The sequence below is a fragment of the Dunckerocampus dactyliophorus genome, chromosome 12 (assembly GCF_027744805.1).
Source record: "Dunckerocampus dactyliophorus isolate RoL2022-P2 chromosome 12, RoL_Ddac_1.1, whole genome shotgun sequence".
Classification (NCBI taxonomy): domain Eukaryota; kingdom Metazoa; phylum Chordata; class Actinopteri; order Syngnathiformes; family Syngnathidae; genus Dunckerocampus; species Dunckerocampus dactyliophorus.
In genome coordinates this window covers 5,301,210-5,320,412 of record NC_072830.1, presented here as the reverse complement: position 1 = coordinate 5,320,412, position 19,203 = coordinate 5,301,210, and the positions used below count along the sequence as shown (strand labels likewise).

The window sequence follows — 19,203 nt, the reverse complement described above, 5'->3', positions numbered from 1 at the left end:
GCAGGGTTTGTACGAACGCATCTTCAAAGGTGTCCGGGGGCCTGTGGGGTTATATAGCATGGATGTGGATGGCACAGCTCCGTTTCTTCATGTTCTCGCCTTCCATTATTGAAGAAAGTGAGACCGAATCGTGTCAAAGCGCAAACAAAGGCGTTCATTATTCGCCGTGCCGGTGGTGGTGGTGTTTTTTTTCACGTCACGCATGTAAACGGGTTATTCCGAATATTGACCTTAGTCCGAAAATTGACTGCATGTAAACGTAGTGAGTCTTTGAATTTTGTGGCTTCCCTCCATCATGTTTTTTCTGAAATACTGTATATTAACTAAAAATCGTGCCTTTTTGTGGTTGAATAGGGTCTGTTATTAGCCAAAAATATGTAAATTTAAGCACGCTTTACGCATTTTTTGCTTTCATGAAGCATTTTCAACCATTAAAACGGCTAAAAGAAATAAAATACTAATATAAGGCATTCAAAAGACACATTCAAAATAGTATGTAGTATTCATATAGTGTGTAGTATTCATAATATTACATAATATTAAACAAATTACAAAGATTATTTAAGAAAAAAAAGTTGATTATTTGGAGAGAGAAAATTGAAATAAGCAAAAATGGGGAAAAAAGAGCAAAGACAAATTCAGATGTTATGAGAATAAAGTCAAAATATTATGGGAATGAAGTCATAATTATGACAAGAAAATAAAGTGGAAATAATTTGAATATTAAAAAAAATAACATCTGAAATGGAAAAATTGCTGTAAGTTTACAAGAATTAAGTCAAAATGTTGAGAAATATGAGAAATATAGTATGAATATATATCATGAGAAAGTCATATTCTAATGAAGAAAAAAAATCATAGTTTTACAAAAAATAAAGTCATAATATTATGCTGAAAAATAATGTAATTTTAATAGCATAGACTTGAAATATTTAAAAAAATGTTTTTTTTTTTAGTTCTAATGTTATGAAAAACAAAACAAAACAAAACAAAAAAAGTTGTATTTTTTTTGGTAAATTTGGTTGGGGAAAAAATTATCATGTTATGGGAATAGAATGATAATGTTACAACAAAAAAATGTACGAAGATTATTTTAGAAGAAAGTTGTTTTTTTAGAAAAACAACAGCAAAAATGTGTGAAAAAAGAGGAAATAGTGAAGTTGACATCAATAATATTTTTTCATGTATATGACAAAGCTGAGATGAAATATATATAACTTCTTAGCATATCTACATGTGTTGCTTTACCCTGGAAAAAGGTTTGGACACCCGTGGTGTAAAAGAAGAAGCAAGAAGCTGCAGAGGGCGGGAGTGAAGGTATCACTACATGTTCGATCCCTTCATAGAAGCCTTCATCAACAAAAGTATTCATTAGCAAAAAGTACAAAGATGAGCCTCAAAAATAAATTAATCAGTTCATTAAATATTTGCCTGCGAATGTTGGCATGATGCACACGTACTGTATGATACTGCACACATTCCAACATGATATCACATAAGTTGTTGTTTTTTTCTGTCTTTTGATTGGATGTTGAAGTAGAAAAACAAGGGTTGCATGGTGTGATTTAGGTGGAACAGGGAATTCTCAGGTTAGCGTGTCCTCATTAGCATTTCCCGTGCACTGCCGCCGTTTGTGTGTGTATGTGCGTGTGTGTGTGTCCTTGACACCCTTGTCTCCTGGTGGTCATTAAAAGTATGTGTGTGCTGTGAGCAGATCTTATCCAGACATAAGGCATTTTGTAGCAGGGAGCAGGGCTTGCTTGAGTTTGACAAGAGGGATTTCTAACAAAGCTGCGGGTATTGTTTATCCCGCCGCTGTCGTTTTTAATCTGCCTTTGTTTTGCCATGTTTAATCTCATTGTTTCCCTTTTTCCTCTCGTCTTTGCTTCAAACTGTAATTGTCTCCGATTGACAGCCTAAATGGCTTTTGAATCTATTTTAATTGCATTGTTTCTTTTTTTTTCTTTTTGCTGTCGTTGACTTGTTTCTTCTTTGCCTCCTCAACAACAACAGCAACAGCCCCGCCCACAAGTACTACCTGGCCACCAGCCCCGTCAACGGCGTCGTGTACCTCTCAGACACCAGCAGCCGCAAAGTCTTTAAGGTCAAGTCACTGAACGTGGTCAAAGACGTGGCCAAGAACCTGGAGCTGGTCGCGGGCACTGGCGACCAGTGCCTCCCGTATGACGATGCCCGCTGCGGGGACGGGGGCAAGGCCGTGGAGGCCACACTCACCAACCCGAGAGGTGAGTTGGCAGAACATGTTTACCCAATATAGTAGATATAATAAGATAAAAATAAGACATTTTGGACATAGAAAACCTGTTTGCAACCTTCTAAATATGCTTTTTAACTTTACCAGAGTCCTCTCGACATGATATAACACCCCTGTAGTCACCTTTATACTCCTATTACCAATATAGTCGACATAATAAGTGAAAATAAGACACATTAGTCATAGAAAACCTGTTTAACACCTTCTAAATACGCCTTTAAACATTATTAGAGCCCTCTAGATATGAAATAACACCCCTATAGTCACCTTTACAGTCCTGCCACCCAATATAGTAGACATAATAAGAGAAAATAAGACATATTAGACATAGAAGACCTGTTTACCACCTTCTAAATACGCTTGTGAACATTATATTAGAGCCCTCTAGACATGAAATAACACCCCTATAGTCACCTTTACAGTCCTATTACCCAATATAGTAGACATCATCAGAGAAAATAAGACATATGAGACAGCGTGTGTGTGTGTGTGTGTGCGTGTGTGTGTGTGTGTGTGTGTGTGTGTGTGTGTGTGTGTGTGTGTGTGTGTGTGTTGCAGTAATATAATAAAAGCCTGTCTGGTGCTTGTGTGTCTGAGCCAACATTAAAGTAACATTACTGACACCTGGTGACCAGTGTAAAATACTACATATTATCACAGCGTTTTTGAATGCATCGTCTAAATGTCTTATATTTGTGTTTTATTGCATTTCTCCATTTTTATACTTGAAAAAGCTTCCTGTAGGCCACGGGCGTCCAAATGTTTCCACCGAGGGTCGCATACTGAAAAATCAACGTATGCGGGGGCCTCTTAGATATATTACATTTTATCAAGCAACCCATTTTCAATGTGTTTCAAGACAAAACAGCCTCCCTCTGAATCTTTGTGTCATACTGGAAGTGACAAAGCCTATTATTAAGTTCAATAATTTGCTCTTTTATCCGTTTAACTTTTTTGCTAATTTTTGCATTTAAAAGATGTTTTCTACTTAATTGTTGTGAATTTTGACGTTATCCCAAAATATTTTGATCTCATTGTTGTAACATAACTTCTTTCCAACCTAATTTAGTTTCTCATGAAATTACCACTGTAAAAATTGTTTTTGAGAAAACATAATTTTTATTAAAGAAATATGTTTTATTTTTTCAAACCATTACCGATAACTTACTGCTTTCTGGAACAGAATGCTTTTTTATATCTACTTTTTAAATTGAAATTGAATTAAATTGATTTGTTCTAATCAAATATGACATTACTACTAGCACATCACTACTATCAGGAGGACCAGAGTATAGAGCGGAGGGAGCCACTTGGCATGGCCCACTAAGGTGCACTGTATTCGGGCACACGCTCCGAGCAGCCGGTGTGAGGCCACGGTCATCTTTGGCAAACCTTTTGCACTTTTCAAAAGCCCCGGCGCTAGCGTTTCAGGTGTATGATAAGGTTTTTTTGTGAGCTCCATGTGTTTTTTCCGTCTCATCGCGGAGCATTTTGTACAACTAGCACGCAAAATGTCTTCCTCGGACAGTGAAGGTTTGTTCGCAAGCTCATGGGAAGTTACAACAGGTCATTAACGTCGCAGGCAGGAGAAAAAAAGAGCGCTTGATGTGCTCACCCGCACAGTACGCATAATCTCGCCTCACTGGAACGTTTTTTTTATTATTATTATTTTTAATGTTATCGGATTATTACAAGTGATTTTTAACAATGAAGCAGTAAAAGCACAATGTCATTAACAGAGCTAATATTTGATTTAATGCAAGCATCACTAGCTTACCGTATCCCAACACTTCATTATACTTGATCAATTTCCAAATGAGTGCCACGTGCTCCCCGGTGTCGTCTCTTTTCTCCTGCTTTTCTATATTTGGACCACGCGTTAGTCATTTGATCACACGCTCGCACACTTTTTGTTCTCCGCCGGGATGACATTGTGATTCATACTCGCTGAAATCACGCTCACCGAGAAGCGCTAAAAAAAAAACAACAAAGAAGAAGAAAGAAAATCCATCGGCCGGGTTTTTCTTTGAAAATAACACGTTTTGTCGCAGCAAGAGACGCTGAAATATTGTGACAGGCCTTGAATATCAGGAGGAGACACACACAGTATACACAAGTACGCAGTAAACACAAAAGTACACACGTGTACTGCACAGTGTGGACTCAACAAGATGATTGGAGTTGACTTTTTCTTCTTCATGCCAACTTTGTGTTTAGGTTGGATTGGAGTGATCTGTATTGATCCCTTGGGGGTGTGACGGTTCCAATAGCAGCAACACAGTATGCAGTATACAAGACAATACAGCAGCACGGCACACAGTACACACGTATGACAAAGAATCATCATGTCAAATCATGTCAAATACAAGAATTAAGTGGATATCAATAAATAAATGAATACAATGAAATACTGTTGAAAGTATACAGTATATGTCAGGGCTGTCAGAGCACAGTAAAAAACAAAACAAAAGTAGCAAAAATGGAAAAATCAGCAATCGTTTTACAAGAATAAATTTAAAATATTAAGACAAAAAAGTTGGAATTTTGCCGATAATATTATGAGGAAAAATGTCATTTTAGTAGCATAATAATGAAATATGAAAGAAAAAATAAATAAAATATTATGAAAAGAAAATTTACAAACATTTAAAAAGAAAACAAAAGCAAAAATGAGCCAAGACAGATGTTATGAGAATAAAGTCAAAATATAGTGGGAATAAAGTCATAATTAAAAGAAGAAAATTTACAAAAAGAAACTTAGTTGGGGTGTTAAAACAACAGCCGAAATTGAAAAATTGTTTTAATTTTACGAGAATGAAGTCAAACCATTAAAAGGAAAAAGGTGCCTTTTATCAAGAACAAAAGTCACAATTTTAAGAGTGAACTTGTAATATTTTATTGTCATTTTAGTAGCATAAAAATATTTATAATAATAGTTTCATTAATATTTAGATATATTTTTGAAAAACGACATCCAGGGAAAAGGTTTTAATATAAAGGTTTTAATATAAAGGTTTTAATATAATATATATATATATATATATATGTAATATCAAAATATTATGAGAATAAAGTCATAATATTACAAAAAGAAAATTTACGAAGATTATTGGTCAGTTGAAATATTGGGAAAATAAAAAAAACTGCAAAAATGGGGGAAAAAATAGCAAAGGGGGTGAAGTTGATATTAATATGTTTTTTTACCTATGTGACAAAGCTGTGATGGACACCCGTGATTTATATCATCTAAGGCAAAAGTAAAATGATTGCACCTTGTCCAGGTTGCATACTGTATGTACATACAGTATCTATATGAAGTATCTATATGCAGTATCAGTACAGTGTATATACTGTACATTGTCAGTTATGTTGAGTGTTCAGTTTCCATTGCTGCAAATCCTAAAAAGTACCAATTTGCTATTTTGTGTGAGTACTTTTCACCCTGTAAGACATTTTTGGTGAATAATAGATGAATGTTAATGACATTATTGAGGCTAAATGTGTGTATAATTGGTGCTGATCCAACTTGGGCTTGCACCATTCATTGTGTCGTCTTTGAATGTGAATGCAGCTCTTCTACAAGAATGAGTATTTATGTTTTCAGGCATCACGGTGGATAAGTACGGCATCATCTTCTTTGTGGACGGCACCATGATTCGCAGAATTGATCAGAACGGAATCATCTCCACGCTGCTAGGTTTCAACGACCTGACCTCCGCCCGCCCCCTCAGCTGTGACGCCGTCATGGACATCTCTCAGGTGACTCCCTGACTCACGTGTACTCGTTGGGCTTTGGGAACTTTGGGTTTTGGGCCAGATGGCTCCACAGGAGGCGCTGTTGAGCTGCAGCCCCCATGGGCCCATGCAGCTGAAGGCATGCCGACCTATAGCTGCGGGGGGTAGAGGTAGGAGGGTGATGCAGATGACCTATAACCCTGCAGGCTCTCAATTCATGCACGCATGTTCACTGAGGCACGTGCACATATGGATGGATCACACCACTATGCCCCCCCTCACCCACTGCCCCCAATACCCCCCAGCAAGGACACCATGGTGAGGTCACTTGCTTATTGACTTTCTCCTGTTACATTGCTAGTATTACTACTAGCATAACATTACTAGTAGTATAGTACTACAGTATTACTAGTTATCACAAAAACCAAAAGGAGGATGCAAGTCATATCGCATACACAAAGTCAATGTGACGCACGTTATAGTCTTTCAAAGTTATTGTTGACTTATCGGCTAGTTATCGTGAGCGACCGGCTGACTTGTAGGTGGGTGATGAGGTTCCCGGTGTTTGGGGTTGAGTGCTGGGGCGAGCAACCGCCGCTAAAAGGCAAAACCAAACATAAGATTGTCTATCATATTCGGGTCATTGTTATTGATTGCTTGGCATTACTTGGCCATGTTGTGCTGAGCAGCCAGGCTGGAGCTGCATGCACCACTTTCAGCGCTACATCACAATATGTTCATACTCAGGCTCTATGGTTAGCGTCACATTTGTTTCCTGATGGGTAGCCAAAGAATAAGTAAAGCACACTTGTTGTCCTTCCTTTCCAAGCTCACGAGCTAAAATCTTGCAAGATATGCTGACATCTTCCCTTGGTATCACGCACTGTCATTGTCGGACCTCCATGGACCTCCACTGTTTTGGGTTTTTTTTGGAAATGGTATGAGCTCATGAGGCGGCTTTACTGGCGTGTCAAGTGTAATTAGGGTTGATGGCCGAGAAGGAGGCTGACAGGCGTGCTTGCCGCGTGGCGCTGCTTTACGGACGTTTACAGCGTGTAAAATTACATTTTCTCAAGAAGAAAATCCTCCAGATGCCCATTTGCCGCCCCGGGGGAGCTCCCTCCCCCTCACGACCTCATGCTCGCTGCTGTCCAAACTCTCCTCTCCCCCCCACCACCGCCTCACCTCAGGCGTGCATACACGGCCTATAGATGGCGAGCGCCTCGGCAAGGAGGCGGGCGGACCCGGCTGGAGCTGGATTGGGGGGGGCGGCACTAGGCCTGCCAAAGACACTCAGACAGTAAAAAGCATCCATGAAATATTCATCCATCTTCAAACGCTTACCAGGCCCTCGCTTTGATAGCAGCGCTTTTGGAGGAGGCTCTCCGTCACTTTGGCATGGTAACCATGACTGCCTTGATTACCTCCACCAAGGCAGGTTTAACTTGCTTTGCTTGCTTTGTGCGCTACTTCCTGTCTGGTAAATCACCTGAGTTTGTCTTGTGTTACATTAGAATGGGCAAAGCGCTTTTCACACAGAAATCCTGCAAAATTGGTACACCACAACAGGGCAGGAGAAGTACTTCACACTGCTGTCCCGGCATTGGTTGTCTTCTTTGAGCTTTTAATAGGGAATAAAAATGTGAAATTGTCAAACCAAAGCTCCTTTCACACAGAAATCCTGCAAAATAGGCGTATCAGTTTGGTGTGACGTATAAAACACTTCAGATGCCAACAACTGCTTTCAGCACAACAGGAAGTGGGTGTGTTCCATTTCACACAGTGGCGCCAAGGGCCAATAAAAAACACAAATGGCCCCCAAGCTGCACTTTGGACACGCCTACCTTTGACACAGTCAAATCTCGGTTATTCAACACCCCGCGATTCAGTTTTTGACTAAAATTGTGCCTCTGTTGTGGGACCCTGTCTTGGTTATCACTTATCCTGATGGCCGGAGAGTGAACACGGGTGGCCACGGACACCCCCCCCACCCCGTAGCTCCGCCACTGCTTCCCAGAATATTGAAACTTTATTCCCATAATATTATGACCTTATTCCCATAATATTATGACTTTATTGCCACAATGTTTTGACTTTATTCCCTTAATATTATAACTTTATTCCCATATTATTCTGACTTTATTCCCATAATATTATGGCTTTATTCCCATAGTATTATAACTTTATTCCCATAGTATTATAACTTTATTCCCATATTATTATAACTTTATCCCCATAATATTATGACTTTATTCTCATAACACTGTAATTATATTGCAGCCTCATTTTCCAGAAATGTATTTGTTGTTTTCTTTATTTTTCATAATATTACGACTAAAACAAATGTTTCTTGAATATTTCAACTTTATGCTACTAAAATGAAGTAACTTGCCCTCATAATATGACAATGTTATTTTTTGCACAATTACAACTTTTTTCTCTTGATATTTTGACTTTATTTTTGTAAAATTATTGTACATTTCTTGTAAAATGTTTTTGTTACATTTAAATTTTAAAGTGTGAACTTTGTGCCACACTTTGGACACCCCTGATATATACAAAAATAGAAGAAAAATAGCACAATAGGCAGAATATACCGGGATGATCCAGAAAAGCAACCTGGTAAAAATGGTGTCTTCCAGTAAAAAGGTGGACTGATGCATGTTTTTCATGTAAGAAGGACAACAAAGCATCATCTCATCCTTTTTTCGTTGCTAGCAGGCAGCAAGGACAACACTTGACCTTGCCTGTGAGTCATTTGTTCCGGCCGTGGTCTTAGTCGCTCCTCAATGTTTGTTTTTTTTTTTTTAAAGAAATCTGCATTTGGGTCTTTAATGTCTTGACAAACCTCCGCGGCCCCCCTGCCGAGTTCAGACTTGAAGCAGGAGGCAAAGCGTGCCTTAGAAGGAGATGATGGAGCATATTTCAGGAGTGTTTGCAGCTTCCTTCGTGTTGACACTTCAAATAAGGACATTCCACGCTGCTGTGAAGTGATTGCTGCTTGACAGTGGCCTCAAATAAAAATAGACTCTTCTTATTTAGCGTTTATTGGCTTTGTTGTCTGTTGCTTTTCCTGCAGTGTCAGGCGCTGTGTTCCAGCAGGGGAGTCCAGAATGCGGCCCGGGGGCCATTTGTGGCCTGCAGCTCTTTTTTATTTACTCGTGGCACATTCTAATAATATAATTCAACAAGAAAATTAATAAATAATAGCAGTGCTCAAACAAAAAAAGATCAGATCAAAGATCAGATCAAAAAAAGATCAGATCAAACTGAAAAAAATCTGCAGTCATTTTACAAGAATAAAGTCAAAATATCAAGAGGAAAATTTACAAGAAAATCACAATATGAGGAAAAATAATATTTTAGTGGCATAAAGTTGAAATCTTAATGAAAAAATGTTTTTTTAAGTCTTTTTTTAAACAAACAAAATATCAAAGTTAATATTTTTTTTAAATTAGGTTGTGGAAAAAGTTTTAATGTTACAAGAATAAAGTAAGAATTACAAGCAGAACATTTACAAAAAAAGTCGAAATGATTGTAAAAAAAAAAACAGAAAAAAAACGCTGTGATTTTACAAGAATAAAGTCAAAATATTAAGAGAGAAACGTCATATTCTATTTAGAAAAAAACACAGTTTTATGAGATTAAACTATGTAGTATATGAGGAAAAATAAAGTAATTTTAGAAGCACAGATTTGAAATATTAAAGAAAAATATGTAGTTTTTTAAGTTGTAATATGAGAAAACAAACAAAACAAAATAAAGTTGTAATATTTGGAAATTTTTTGGAAGAGTTGAAATACTAAAGGGTCGCTAACATGATTTAGCAACTTTGCTTAAATATGTTCTATATTGTTTGCAATTATGTTCTATGTTGTTCGTTTTTTTAATGCAAACGATAAATTCCTAAAAATTACATTTATAGTACGTGACGGGAGCCATGATGCACTGAACGCCTTAGAAAAGCGGTGGTTCTCAAGGCGCAGCTCTCATCTTAAGCAGAGTAAACAATCACGAGACAGAAGATGTTTACAGTGATTATAGCAAAGATTTCAGCGATGTGTCAATAGTTTTCAAGGAGGAAGAAACATCTGGAGATGAAATAGAAGGGTTGCAGAACATGGAGTTAAGCCGTATTTATTTGAACCACCGACGATGGAACTAGCATGTCCGATGCAGAGGTGTCCGATGACAAATGCGTGGAGATGAAGATTGGTCGGCTTCAAACACAGAATGGTAATGGTAAATGACTCTGGAGTTGCTGATCCTTCAATTGTTTTAGTCAGTCTCTTAATGAGCGTAAAGTGGTCTTTAGAGCCTTTTTTATTGTGTATTTCATTGCCATCGCTGCCCCGCCCCCCACTGTCAAACTATCGCTGTGAAAGTATGTTTTATAGCATGTATAATGCTTTGAATGCTTGTCGCTATGGTGACATAGTGTTTAGAATATAATATGTAAATAAGACATGACTTACAATGTTCTGTGGCAACTTTGACGCCGTCCTCCTCCGTTTTTCCTGTGTAGCATACAGTATATGCGAGCATCATGAATAGCATCCTAGCATCCAAAATGCATTTATACCGTACTTTCAAGCTAAATGCTTCTTGTAAAGGTGTTCCTTCATAGCAGTCATCAGTGAAATGATCACTGCAAAGAACAGAACTCGAGGTGGGCGTCCATCTGTCTCTTGGGTCTCTGCACTTGCTTCGTTCATTTTTTGGAGAAGAAAACTTGTAGTATCACTCGGATACTGTGAACATCCAGCAGCAACACAACGTTTTGGCATGACTACTATTTCGATGAAAAATATACCGAACACAGTCGACGAGCTAACTCTAGAAGGGTTTGTTTACTAGGCATTAGCTGAGAGCTGCGCCTTCACCTATGTCACTTGGGAAATGCCCTTTTTCTAAGGCGTTCAGTCCTTGGCTTCCCGCCACATACTATAAATGTAATTTTAGGAATTTACCGTTCGCTTTCAAAAAATGAACAACGTAGAACATAATTACAAACAATATAGAACATATTTAAGCAAAGGTGATAAATGATGTAAGTGGCCTTTTAAAGAAAAATCTGTTAATTTCTTAAAGTCGTAATACTTATTGACAGTTTTAACAATAGTTAATAGTTTTGGAAAATTAGGTTGGGGAAAAGTTACAATGTGGGAATAAAGTCAAAATATGATGAGAATAAAGTCATAACTTTACAAAAAAAATTATGACTACTAAGAAAAAAAACAGCAAAAATGGGGAAAAAAAGAGGCAAAGAGTGAAGTTGATATTAATATAATGTTTTTTCATCTATATGGCAAAGCTGAGATGAAATATATACAGTATATAACTAATGTGTTGCTTTACAAAATGTCCATCCTTTCATTTTTTACTATGTGGCCCTCGGTAGAAAAAGTTTGAACACCCCAGGTTATAGCATATTGAACAGCACCTCGGCCAGAACCCCCCTAATCAGTCAAAGTGGCGTAAACGCCGTAGCGGCGTCTCCCCCGAGCCGCCCGGCGCTCGCCTCATGAAATATTTAACCGGCAGCGGTGACAAGAAATAGGTTTTAAGGAATGAGAAAGTCTCCCCTTGCTTTGGTAAAGTAAATGCATTTCATCCACCGGCGGGTTGGGAGGATTGGGGGGGCTTGTCATACGCGGCATCATTATGAAGGGTTTGTGTGGGATGATTCCATGACATGTGAGCGCCGCTTTTGTGTTTCACTGAAAGGTAGCACTTGAAAGGAGCAGCGAGGGATGGAAAAAGATGACCAATAACCTGACAGACGCTTTAAATGATTGGAAAACAATATGGAGGCCGGTCTTCTACTTGAACGCTAATACCGTAAATTCCGATGTAGAAGCCGCTACTTTTTTCTCAAACTTTGAACCTTGCGGCTTATACACCAGTGCGGCTAATATGTGGCTAAAAACTGCTATTCCCACGATACTTGGTGTGGTCATCTTCTAATCTTCTGACATCTTCTATACTTCAGAACTACTAGTAATGCTTTAATATGTAATTCGGAAAATGTGATTACTAAGATAGTCCATCACAAATGCAAAAAAAAGTTCAGGAAACACGCAGAGAAGCCATCGTTCTCGGCGTTTGCTAACCGTTTGCAAAAAACATTGTTGGATTTGGAATGATTCAATAAACACCATAAATATACCGCCAAGATTGCCATTTTCTAATCTATTTTCTATGCCGCTTATCCTAATTATCCCAGGGGTATGATTTTGGGCAAGAAGCGGGCTACACCCCGGACTGGCTGCCAGCCAATGGCAGGGCACATACAGTATAGACAAACAACCATTCACACTCACATTCATGCCTCGCCGCCAATTAAGCTAACATGCAAGTTGGACGATCAAGTCGCGAGCCGCAAAATCTCACCACACCCTGTCCTCACGGACTCGTGGGCGCCACTATGCCATTTTATGACGTGGACATGTGTGGCTTATACACCAGTGCGGCTTATATAAGAACAAATCTGCTTTTTCCTCCAAATTTAGTGGGTGCAGCTTATACACTGGAAATTACGGTAACTAACTTGATGTGTACACACTTGATGTGTACTTTTACTACACAACTACAGTATATGCAGCATGTGATATGTGCTTTTACTATACCACTATATATAGCAGTACTCTGTGATGTGTACTTTGACGAGACCACTATATGCAGCAGTACAAACCACACACAAATACACTGGCAAGTGTAAAAAGAAGCGAGCCAGCTCACATAACTACTGTAGTGTAAATGCTCTTCATTATAGCATTAATTGGAGGAGAGGATGTTACTTCCCAATATTATATAATTATAACAATGATTTAGGGTGCATGAGAAAGTGCAACAAGAACTGTTGTTACCTGGCCCGTCCACCCAGATGATTTTATTCTATCAGCTGTAAATAAAGAATTGGAATGAATAATGGTTTAACAATTTATAACAGAAGAGTGAGCCGTAAGCACATACAATACCAGGGCTGCAGAGAATTAGCTAACATGCACTTAATGGCAGATGGGAAGGTTTTTCTGACTTTACCAATGTGTTCTGTTCCCTTTTAAAAGGTAATAAAATGATGGTACTAAGAAGATCATGAATCCGTTTGGAATGTTGACTGGCGCCTCATGCTTTATCTAATCTTCCATCAAGTCTTTTATTCTTATTCTGTTTATGCACATGAATGCTTCACTGGGTCTTGTGTACAAAGTCAGACTTTGTGTCTAAGTTACAAGAGTGAAGTAAATATCCTCTTATGTAGGCAGTTAGTCCTTTCATCCATTCATTTTCTATGCCGCTTATCCTAATTAGGGTTGCGGGGGTACGCTGGAGATTACCCAATCCCAACATCCCAGCGATCTCTCATTGACCACATGGTCAATAAATATATTGCACAACACGGCAGGCAAAAGAACCAATGTTGGAATAGCAGTAAGGAGCAAACTGCTGACATTACGACGCGGGTCACACACATGACTGAGGAGTGCAACCAATAATTTAAAGCACATCCAGAGTTAGATGAAGCTGCTGGATGCCAACCATGCGCTCATCATACTTCAGACTACATCAGGGTGTTGCCTACGGCCACATCTGTTACTGCTACTGATTGATATGTCCCAGTGCTAATTGGTGACTTTTTAGAGAGACCTTATTTGCTTTTGTTAGACCATGCACCCGGCGACTATAGGAGACTATGGTTAATTGGAGTGTTTATGGCAATAGCAATTAGAATTGTGCTATAGAAACGCGCTATTAACTAATAAAGAACAGTGTGGGATAATTTAGCAGGGCCAGAGGCGAGCCTGCTTCTCAAGGACTCGTGCAATCTCTCTTATTATGAGCAAATTAATAACACGCCTGAAGAAAATGTGTTCTAGCATTTCCAGTCCTGAGGTGTTTATCTGATCTTTGGGATTATCTCCCCTTCCGTCGTCACGCTGCCCTTTTCCAGCCACCATTGATAGCATCGGTGATCGTAGAAGAGCATGTCTTGGCGCTGTTTCCTCTTTTAACACATTCTTTGCTCCTTATCAGATGATTTGTTGATTTTTTAAAAAATCTATAAGATAACCTTTTTTCTTCAAACCGCAGCGACAGCAGCAGTTTTTTTATGGAGCTACTTTTCAGCGATTGCTCCCTTGAGGGGGCCGCCATCCTGTCAAAGGGAAATGTCCGGGTCAATAAAGAAACCTTTTTGTTCATAGTCTTGGTCTTGATCTCAAGACCAGTCTTGATTTTGTCTCAGAACTGAATTTATTTTGTCTCGAAAGTAAGGGACTCAGGTTTAAGACCAGTAGGTCAGTCAAGACCAGTAACAACATTAGAATTCATTGGACATTTGGGATATATATTTTTTGAGGCTCCAAGATTGGCCACTAGGCTGGGTGAACTTCTTCAGGCCTACACACACATGCATCCAAGGACACTCTCATACATGCACATACTGTACGCACACACATCCCGTGCTGCCATACCCCCAGTGCTCGTGGGCGGGGTCCACAGCTCATGGCCAAATATGGCTGCCGGCTTGCACTAGAAACACCTCCACTCACCTTTCCCTCCCTCCCCTGGTGCAAATCCTCGAGTTCATGTTGTTGTCAAGAGTGTTTATTTGTGCCTATGTTGCCGAGATTTTTTGCCAGTCCCACACTGTAGTGACAGGTAAAGGCCATTCTGATTCTGATTCTGATTCTGATTCTGATTCAAACTGAGTTTCTACGTTGGGGAAAACTACAAATCAGGAAGCAGAAATAATCAGTTTGTTTTCACTTTGCTGCCTTTTATCCATCCATCCATCTTCTATGCTGCTTGTCCTCACGAGGCTCGTGGGGGTATACTGGAGCCTATCCCAGCTGACTTTGCGAGAGGCAGGGTGCGGTACACCCTGGACTGGATGCCAGCCAATCACAGTTGTTGCCAAATCATCTTTTGTGTACATAAATAGCTGATGGTGTTGAATAGGCTTATACATTATACAACTACATAATTGTCACATGGAATAAGATTTATTTTAGTTTCATCAAATATTGTATTGTATCTAAGCAGTCGATAATCTATTGTATTTCCATGTAACCAGATTTTGTTTGCTATTTTTTCCCCAAACACGTTATGGTGGTGTTTGCGTGCAGCCTTGATGGTTGTTGCCATTTGTCAGATAAAAGGTTTTAATCAATGCGTGCATCTAAGCAGGTTTGCTAAAACAATGAGCACTTTGTTTGTGTGCTTTAAAAAGAGGTTTTAATCAATCTCCATTTTGCTGCTTCAACTGAAAAATGCCACTTCATGATACGTTCTTAAGAATAATTCCTTTGCAGATTGGATGGATTGTACAATGCTGCCTGTTTATAAACGCGCTATTAACTAATAAAGAACAATGTGGGATAATTTTGCAGGGCCAGAGGCGAGCCACTAAGTGTACTTCTCAAGGACTCGTGCAATCTCTCTTATTATAAGCAAATTAATAACACGCCTGAAGAAAATGTGTTCGAGCATTCCTGAGGTGTTTATCTGATCTTTGGGATTATCTCCTCTTCCGTCGTCACGCTGCCCTTTTCCAGCCACCATTGATAGCATCGGTGATCGTAGAAGAGCATGTCTTGGCGCTGTTTCCTCTTTTAACACATTCTTTGCTCCTTATCAGATGATTAGTTGATTTTTTTTTTTTAATGTTTAAGATAAACCTTTTTCTTCAAACCGCAGCGACAGCAGCAGTTTTTTTATGGAGCTACTTTTCAGCGATTGCTCCCTTGAGGGGGCCGCCATCCTGTCAAAGGGAAATGTCCAGGTCAATAAAGAAACCTTTTTGTTCATAGTCTTGGTCTTGATCTCAAGACCGGTCTTGAGTAACAAACCTTTAACCAGTTAAGTTAAGCCGTATATCTCCGTCTTAATTCGGTCCCATTTCCTCAAAGTCTTGGTCTTTCTGGGTTTCTGTGGTCTTAGCCAAAACACCATTTGCTTGTACTTGTAGTAGTACGATTCGCTCCCGCATTGCCATCCATTGATTGGTCCATATAGAATTGTCTTGACCATGTTTTGATGGATGGCGGACCATGTGGTGAGCATTCTAACTCCCTGCCAAGTGGTTCTGGGTTCGAATTGTGTGGAATTTGGATGAGGAACATTCCCGCACTTGCCTCGATTTTTCTCCGGAGCCTCAATCCCACAACACCAACAGGGGCAGTTAAAATGAGCAGTTGATTCTCCACCTTCTTAGTTAGTATCAGAGCCGTAGGAAAGGCATGATGGTGCCTGTGTGAAGTTCAACACCTGGCACTGACATCCCCCAGCCTGTTGTGTTGGAAGCAATTGTCGCTGTCCGTCAATGTTACAACATTATGTGATTCCTGTACGGTGTGTCGCTGTGTCGGCGTTATCACGATGGGTTGTGATTGGTGACAAAGATGCTCGTGCTCTCTGTGTTTTTCTGGTCTAGGTGCGCCTCGAGTGGCCTACCGACCTGGCGGTGAGTCCCTTGGACAACTCTCTGTACGTCCTGGACAATAACGTAGTCCTCCAGATCTCCGAAAACCACCAAGTGCGCATTGTAGCGGGCAGGCCCATGCACTGCCAAGTGCCAGGCATCGACCACTTCCTCATGAGCAAGGTGGCCATCCATGCCACTCTGGAGTCTGCCAACACGCTGGCCGTGTCCCACACCGGCATCCTCTACATAGCAGAATCGGATGAAAAAAAGATCAACAGAGTCCGCCAGGTGTCCACCAACGGCGAGATCTCCCTGGTGGCTGGGGCACCGAGCGGCTGCGACTGCAAGAACGACGCCAACTGCGATTGCTACTCGGGCGACGAGGGCTACGCCAAGGACGCCAAGCTGAACGCGCCCTCCTCTTTGGCGGTGTGCCCGGATGGAGAGCTTTACATTGCCGATCTGGGCAACATCCGCATCCGCTACGTGCGCAAGAACAAAGCCTACCTGAGTCCCCTCAACATGTACGAGGTGTCCTCCCCCATCAAAGACGAGCTCTATCTCTTCGACGCCAACGGCAGCCACATTTTCACACAAAGCCTGACCACGGGGGACCACCTGTACAACCTCACCTACACGGGTGCCGGCGAGCTGAGCAGCATCACGGATAAGAACAAGAATGTGGTGACCATCCGACGGGACACCACAGGGATGCCTCTGTGGCTCATGGTGCCTGACGGACAGACCTTCTGGTTCACCATCGGCACCAACAACGCTCTCAAAAGTGTCACGGCACAGGGCCAAGAACTGGCGGTCATGACTTACCATGGAAGCTCCGGACTGCTGGCGACCAAGACCAATGAGAATGGGTGGACCACCTTCTTTGAGTAAGTAGTTTTCAAAAGATTGTGTTAGGAATGGAATATTTTCCGTATGTTGTAAATACTGTAAGTAAAAAAAACAAGGCCATCTTGGATAGAGCAAATGCACCCTGTTGGTTTTATTTGCACACACACACACACACATAGTTTCTAGATATGACACTTAATTTACTCAGCTGTCCAACCTGCCATTACACCCATTGCACCACCTCTCTGACAGAAGTCAAAAGGGAAAGTGGAACAGAGTTCCTCTTCAGACATTGATTAAATTTGCTAAACCTTCATTGGCAGCTAATCGCTCTCTCCAGCGCTGCCATTGCCATTGCTTGGATCTACTCTTGTTTGAAATGAATTGTAAACTATCCTTGAGACTCATTTCACAGCTGCATAAAAGAACCCAGGTGGACTTTTGGTGTGAACACAGCTAACGTGAGACGAATTTAGGAAGTGATGTATGTATAGCTTCAAGGTGTGGTCTTCATCATATGTGCCAATGATGATGAAGATCTGACCTTGTGGAACTGAGTTATTAACGTTTACAGTTTAGTGGCGAACTGTTGGTTTGATCATCAAACTTTGTTGCCGTAGCCACACTCAGACCTTATGAGACAGCCTAAAATGCTTTGCAGTATAACATTGCCCGTCTTTCTAGGGTCCGTGATTTTCATTTGGGCTCATTTGGTCAAAGTGCCTAGGACTAGTTGAAATACAAACCCTGTTTTTTGCCCGAAATTGCAACCAAAAACCAAAATGGACGACTTCCTGTTGGTTCTTTAGACTTTTTTGTGCCTTCTGTCACAATTGACGTCTCCACCATATTTGGTGACGTTCTGTCAAACTGGTGGCATAGGATGCTTTTTTTCAAATTTAAAGGGGGAACAACTGAGTGAGTTTTGGTTGTTCGTGTTCGGTACCACTGAAATATCTAATTTTTCACTTGACCTGACGCACTAGTAAATTTTGGTGAGTTTACAATAAATGGTAAGGCCCTCATAAGGCCAGCATAATAGTTTCAAGAGGGCCTTACCAACGTACTTCGGTGTGCTAACATTTTGTGCATCGGAGGACACAACCTTCCATCTAACAGTGAACGTCAATCAGAAGGCAAGTGGGTGCAAGTGCAGGCGTAATCCTGTTTCTGTTATCATATGAAACAGGATTAGCGCTAGTGCTTGCGTGTTCCTCATCTGCTCTCTTGCTCGTAATAGCGAGCGTGTTGGCCTGGCAGCGTCCGCAGTGCTCTCTAGCCAGAAGTGTTTTTTTTCTAATCGCTCCCACACGCTGCACGCCGCATTCATGCACGGGATTTTGTGTTCCCGTCACTTCCAGCAGGCAATCTGTCCCGTAGCTTAATAGACAGCGCCAGGGGGACGTCGTGCCGCCTGCAATGGTGTTCCAAAAAGTGCGATTAAGCGGACAGGGTTGATCAGACATCTGTTCCGCCTCGCTGGGGGAATAGAAGGAACGCTGGGATACATAATCAAACGCTCGCTTTAATAGCGGTTGACATTCATCACCTGTGTTTGATTTGCTTCGTGTCTCAGACCTGGCTGGGATGAAAAAGTGAGAAGATCTGGAAGTCCTGAAGGTGAACAGCACCAACTAAATACCAGTCCTCCAATGGCCAAACAAACATAAACACTCCAATTAAAGCCAGAGCGTTTATTGAACTAAAACATTAAGAGGACGGGGCATTAATTGGATGCACAGCTGCTTTAAAAAAAAACAAAACAAAAACAACAAAAAAAATGAAAAAAAGCAATTGTATTTCCTGACACTCCCCGGTGAATTAAAGACGCAGGCGGCTCATCAATGTTTCATCTCAGCCAATAACGACGTTTGTGTTCCTTCCGTAATTAGCTTTGAAGGTCACTCTGGCTCCT

General features: G+C 40.5%; 1 protein-coding gene across 13 annotated transcripts in view; it reads left to right on the top strand.

Moving 5' to 3' along the window:
• The window catches only part of tenm4 (teneurin transmembrane protein 4), a 251,591-nt gene that overhangs the window by 197,816 nt on the left and 34,572 nt on the right, over nt 1-19,203 (top strand). For all 13 annotated transcript variants that reach the window (XM_054794148.1, XM_054794143.1, XM_054794141.1 and 10 more), the window contains 3 exons: nt 2,014-2,246; nt 5,880-6,034; nt 16,449-17,326. In XM_054794148.1, coding sequence (XP_054650123.1) covers nt 2,014-2,246; nt 5,880-6,034; nt 16,449-17,326 — 1,266 coding nt within the window. The remainder of the gene's footprint in view (nt 1-2,013; nt 2,247-5,879; nt 6,035-16,448; nt 17,327-19,203) is intronic.